Source organism: Rhagoletis pomonella, unplaced genomic scaffold (assembly GCF_013731165.1).
Source record: "Rhagoletis pomonella isolate Grant_MI unplaced genomic scaffold, Rhpom_1.0 Rhpom_scaffold_00014, whole genome shotgun sequence".
NCBI lineage: Eukaryota > Metazoa > Arthropoda > Insecta > Diptera > Tephritidae > Rhagoletis > Rhagoletis pomonella.
In genome coordinates, this window is record NW_023458568.1 from 7,596,443 (window position 1) to 7,603,124 (window position 6,682).

The following is a 6,682-nucleotide window of genomic DNA, read 5'->3' on the forward strand; positions in this document are numbered from 1 at the left end:
GGCGATTTCTTAGAGGCTCGTATATAAAGCCGGCATGCACTGAACCACTTGGGACGCTAGCGGGTGGAGCGCTCAAATATATGCGGGCCAGATATGTCAGTTTGTCGTATTTCAGTTTAGTTCTCTACCAATCGAGAGAATTTTCACCGAGATGAGCTCGTTTTTCTTTAAGATAGGCCTACAAATGAGCTTTAATTTCACATCTGTTAATGTGTTCAGATTCTACATACGAGCCTTGGCTTTCGCCGGAGGAATCTAAAATTATTTCTAGGCTGCTTATTAAACTTTTAGCAGTACAATGTTGCTTGATATACTACTTAACCGTTTAGCGCCTGAAGCTAATAGCCGCTTATTGTCCGCACCCTGTTAGACAGATTTAGAGAAATTTCAACAATATTAGAGTGGACTCTATGCACATGTACACATACGCATTCGCAAAGTATTCGTATCATTTGATGCGAATGCGAAAAATCCACTTTTTTAGTATTTTGATTGGTAATAGTAAAAATATTGTTCATTTCAACTTTTTCTTACACAAAACTTTGAAAAAGTTAAAAAACATCATCAAAAATCTCATTATTATGATTCCGTTGATACAATTTTTTAATATTTTTATGTAGATTTTTTAACTTAAACTGTTTTGTCGTCCGAGGGGATTTTTAAAGGTATTTTCAAACCGGTCCAGCTTAATATTTTTCCGAAATATTTTGGTAGAAGTCATAAAATATACTAGGTTTGGTAATTCCGCCGGAAAAACCGCAACTTTTTTTGTGGCGATGCAGTCTAATGTACATTAGTCGAAAAAATTATAGCTGCACCAAATTTTCACAAGTTTTAAAATATTTTTTTTTTTGTTATTTAATTTTGGTTAGTTTTTTATAGTTCATTCTTTAACAACATCCGTCTAAACACAAGTTTAAAGGCAGTGTCACACGATTGGGTATTTGCCAAAATTTGGTGCAAATCGTATCCTGTGAATACCCAAATGTTTTTCTTTATCCCAATCACGAAAATTAATTTGTTGAAATTTTTCAATAGAACATCGCTATATTGTACCAATCTTTTGACTACAAAAAAAAATCCCATTTTTTTTATTTTGCACCAATAGCTCAATATAAAAATGTACTAATCTGTACAAATGTACCAATCGAGTGCCACTGCCTTAATTATTAATAATATTAATAATAATTAAAAACAAATTCAACAAATTTTCGTAAAAATTTCGAGTTTTTAAATTAGATTCGGAGTATGCTGTTTTGTAGCCCATTTAATTCTAGGAGAATAAAGTACAAGTTTCAAAGGGCTAAAAACTACGATTAAGTTTTTAGAATTAAAAAAAGCTCTAAATTTGTACGAAAGTTTCTTCCATTTTTTTTTAATATTGCACAAATTTGGAACTTTGGATTTACACGGGTTTTGTTAAAGAATGAACTATATTATTATAAAAAAATAACCAAGCCTAAATAACAACGAAAATAATACGCTAAAACTTGGCTATAATTTTTTTACCACTATATGTATTTTTTAATATCTTTAATTAGACATGCACATTGTACATAAAGGAAATACATAACAAAATAAAAATATATATGCCTTTTTACTCTTTTTTCAAATCTCATTTTGCCTTTTTCAAGTTTTTAGTTTAGTAGTTTAGGGGTCAGAACACCTACTGATACAGGAACCGTGGACCTACAGAGGCCAGGTGAGGGGCCTCAATCATAACAACAATAAGGTAATTTGGGACCTCTCCTGCGAGAGGCCCAGAGCGTGCGTAGTGCTGAAGAATAATATTAATTATTTTTGCATTACAGAATTTCTTACACAGGATCTGGTAGTGGTCCAAGCTACTTTATAGGTTAACGGGAGGGAACTAGAGGTGATCTTGGCTGCAGCCTACTTTCCGGGGGCCAACGCCAATGTGCCGTCTCTTGAGGTACAGCAGCTGTTGGAATTCTGCCGCAGGAGACCACTTTCTGCGATTCTCGGCTGCGATGTGAACGCCCACAATATAGAGTGGGGCAGGTCGGATACGTAGGGGTGAGTGCCTATTAGAATACATAATCAGTGCATCCACAATGTCGGTAATGAACCAACGTTAATAACTAGGGTCAGAGAGCAGGTACTTGACATCACTCTCAGCAACAGACTGGCCAGTCCACTGATCGCTCAGTGGCGGGTCTCATCTGAGCCTTCACTGTTGGATCACAGGATTATCCGATTTGCACTAGGAGCTGAGGTTCTGACAGATCACCCAAAGAGAAACCCCAGGAAAACAGACTGGGGTAAATATGTAGAGGTATTTAGGTTGAACCTAACCAGGATAGAGGCACAACATAGAAAGGTGGGTTGTATGGAGTTAGAGGACAGGGTCAACAAGCTGAACGGCACTATTTTGGATGCCTTTACCTCCAGCTGTCCCGTGTCAAAGCCAAAGGGGAAAGCTCAGCCTCGCTGGTGGTCAAGGGAACTCTCAGTTCTTAGGAAAGAGGTGCGAAGACTTTTCAATAGGGCAAAGCGCACCGGGAAAAAGCGCACCGACAAAATACAATAAGGAGATTAGAAAGGCCAAGCGTAGGAGTTTCAGGATCTTTTGTGAGAACATCGCATCTACTCCTGCAGCTGCTAGGCTAAATAAAGCCTTAGCAAGAGACAACACAGAGACCATAATGGCTATTAGGCTACCTAATGGGACTTTTTCCGGTACTGAACAGGAAAGGGCACTCGCCCTGCTGTCGGCCCACTTTCCGGACGCCATTTCCACCGCGGGGATACGATGTTCCGTGCGTTCAGGCCATCCCCACCGGACTGGAAGCTGGCTAAAAACCGGCAAACAGTGCGGTGGGCTTTGGACTCCTTCGAACGGTACAAGGCCCCTGGGGTGGATGGTGTATGTCCTGTGTTGCTGAAGCAGGGCGGGAAACTCTTACTTCCACATCTTGTGGATATTATGAGGGACAGTCTAGCACTGGCCCACATTCCCAAGGTGTGGCAGAGGGCCAGGGTCATCTTTAACCCGAAGGTAGGTAAGAGAGGTTACTCTCTTGGCAAGTCATTCAGGCCCATATGTCTCACATCCTTTATGTTAAAGGCATTGGACAAAATTATTGGCCATGAAATCAAGTTTAACACTCTGAAACAAACCCCTCTGCATTCCAATCAGCACGCGTAAAGGGTGAATGGATCCACGGATACTGCGCTGTATGCCTTAACGGAGGAAGTACAAGTGGCCTTTGAGTGTGATGAGGTGGTGCTCTGTGCCTTCCTCGATATCGAGGGAGCCTTCGATGACGCCTCCCATTTGGGAGTCGACAGAGCTCTTGAGAAACATAGCGTTCAGCCAACCATCCGAAGATGGATAACAAGGTTACTTCAGACCAGAATCGCCGAAACTGAAGTCGGTGATAGCGTCTTTCAAATACAAACGACAAAAGGGTGTCCGCAAGGGGGGTATTATCTCCTCTACTGTGGAGCTTAGTTGTGGACGAACTCCTACAGATGCTTACTAACGAGGGCGTCCGTTGCCTAGGGTACGCGGACGACATAGTGATTATCGCTAGAGAAAAGTTCGCTAGTACTCTCTGTGACATCGTCCAAAGAGGTCCTAACCTTGCAAAAAGGTGGTACGCAGACGTACGTTTAAATATCAACCCTTCTAAGACAGCTATAGTCCCCTTCACCAAGAAACGAAATCTCCAGGGGATGAGGAACTTGACCTTGGACGGGGTTGTAATCACTGTCGCCACAGAGGTTTAGAATCTGGGGCTTACCCTGGACTCCAAGCTTCTGTGGAGGGCCCATGTTGATACGGTCACCTCTAAGGCCACGAGAGCGATGATGGTGTGCAAACGTCTAGCGAGTAAATCCTGGGGGTGCACTCTGAGGATCCGCAGATGGATATACACCATGATAGTGAGACCTATAGTGACTTATGGTGCGGTGGCTTGGTATTATAGGACTACTATGCGAACGGTGAGGCAGACCTTCTCTAAGATTCAACGTTTGATATGTGTTTGCATTGCGGGAGCAATGCGCACATGCCCGACGGCAGCGCTGGAGGTAATGCTGGAACTCGAGCCACTGCATCTCTCAGTTGAACAGGCTGCAATGCGAACCCTCCTTAACTTTGCGAGAGAGGGCTTCGGCAAAGGCAGTGTTATCATCTAGGAACAGGGACAAGCTAGGTACCCATCTCCCCCTGGCTTTGTTCCCCAGGGACGATATTAACGGAGAAGTGGTCTTCAAAAGAAATATCAGGACCCACACTTATAACAAGGCGACCTGGTGTACCTCTATTATGGAGAGTCACATACAGGCGAGCACAATACAGTGGTATACTGACGGCTCTAAAACACCTGCGGGGATTGGAGCAGGCGTGTACGGTTCCAGGCTGAAGCTTTCGGTGCTTCTGGGAACCTTCCCTAGCATCTTTCAAGCGGAGGTATATGCCATCAGAATGTGCGCTGAGATTAACATTAGCAGCAACTATAGGAATGAAAGGATACTTATACTAAGTGATAGTCAGGCGGCACTTATGGCCCTCTCATCATTCGAGATCAAGTCCTCCTTGGTTTTGGTGTGCGTCGAGAGGCTTAATGCTCTGTGTGGGTACCAGGGCACATGGAGGTTGCAGGAAATTAGGAAGCTGATCATCTGGCCAGAATGGCCGCTTCCTCGACCCCGATAGGACCTTAGCCCTTTCTGGCAGTGGGACCCAACACCATAAAACAAAAATGCTCAGAACGGACAATTGCAAACTGAGGGAACTGCACTGCCGTGGCACTATGGGTCAACGTCAGGCAAAAAACATATTAGGACTCCCCTACACCTTCTTATGGAGTATGAGGCCGTTGCACGCAGGAGGTATAGGAGCATAGGGCACGTCTGGCCATGAGAGGAGCAAATACACTCACTTTCCCTGGGGTCTATTATGAAATTTATAGACACTCTTGGTCTGGTTGAGGTGTTGTGATAATAATAATAATAATAAACCAACAACAAAATACACACAGCTTGCTGTTTTTACCTGTCCAATGTGCCTTTCTGAGAAGTCAATTTTCAAATTTTGTGACGAGAGAAGAAACTCGCTGATTGCTGATTGTAAGAAGGATTGTATCTTCAACATAAGACTCTAAATTAGAAGGCAACCAGGAACAATATCATAAAAGCAAAGAAGTTCTTAAAGTTTGGAAGGGGAGTGGATCCCTTCAAAGATACGCTTTGCAATTCAGCTCGTTCCGGATGCTATTCACAGCATTGTGCTTTCCGAAAATAATCCGTTGAATAACACTCGTCCTTCAAAAGTAGTTGGATATTTTCATCATGTTTCCCTGCCTAGCAATGTGTGTAACAAATTCTGCTGACTATGGCGGTATTACTAAATATTTATGTGGTGCTTTAACAAAAGATCAAAAAATATATTCCAAATAAAGATACTGTTTCGGCGCTAATAAATTGAGGATCATTAAACATTTTTTTTTTTAAATCCTCTACCTTTAGTGAAAAAAATTGGCAAAAATATTTTTTTGCCCCGTATTCGGCTGCCATAAATATGGTCACCGTACCTATAGGCGTTGACAAGAAAATAATGTAGGCAAAGCCAGCTTCTATGACAGTGTTTTGATAAAAATGCCATTATCATTACTCTTTCACATTCCAAATTCTTTTGGTCTGCAAAATTACATGAGGGATTTGGAATTTTGTCGCCTTTTCGTTTGGAAATATGTCAGTCCTTATATAGTGACATAACCCCAAGTAAAAAAATTGGGTTTATGTCACTATGCAAGGAGTGACATAATCCCCAATTTTAAAACTGGAGTTATGCCACTTGAGGCTATGTCATGACACCGATTTATGATACGACTAGTTCTGAGTACTTATGAGTTTATGTACATATGTATTTATGTGAAACTTTTAATTGTAAATACCCTAAATTTCCAGTCGTAGTTTTTTTTAGCGAACTTCAAGTTATCGTAGCCGTCTTCGCCACCTTGCAACTGTATTGGAAAATGAAAAAAGAAAAGCTTTAGAAATATTATAATGGTACTTATCTAACCGTGTAAACTTACGAAACGCGTAAACTTAAAAGTTTGCACACGGTGTTATATGAATGCACCTCATTAAACAAAATGTAAGAACATGTAAAAATCTAAAATGCATTATTTATGTACAAAACGATTATCTCATCTAATTTAAAAATGTTGAATATTTTCGGTAAAAATTATATTGAGGCTCATTTCATTTGCATTTTGCACATTTAAAAGGTTACCATCAAGTTTACGTGTCAAAATCATTGTGTAAACTTGTATTATGTAAATACAGTTGCATACACATTTTGATGGTTTACGAGTTTACTAACTTACACGTTTTATGAGTTTACGAGGCTATTTAAGCAGTTAAATGAACACCCACTTTATATTTTTAGGATATACCAGGAACCATTAACTCAAATGGGCAAACATCCAAAAATGCAATTAGTAGAGTAACAAATTTAAAATCTTTTTATAGCATTTTATTTTAAATAATTTTTAAAACCAATTCATTCTTTTGATATATTTGAACGAAAGCAATTGGAGTGTGAAGTATATACTAATTTTGAAGATTTAGTGTTACACTATTTTGTAATCAAGATAATTTCAAAAGACCCCCAATTTTGTATATTAAGCTCGCTGTAACGAGTATACTT

General features: G+C 40.4%; 1 protein-coding gene across 1 annotated transcript in view; it reads right to left on the minus strand.

Moving 5' to 3' along the window:
- Positions 1 to 6,682, minus strand: part of LOC118749126 (ribose-phosphate pyrophosphokinase 1-like) — a 537,936-nt gene that overhangs the window by 111,368 nt on the left and 419,886 nt on the right. The window contains exon 3 of the mRNA XM_036483895.1: positions 5,925 to 5,993. Coding sequence (XP_036339788.1) covers positions 5,925 to 5,993 — 69 coding nt within the window. The remainder of the gene's footprint in view (positions 1 to 5,924; positions 5,994 to 6,682) is intronic.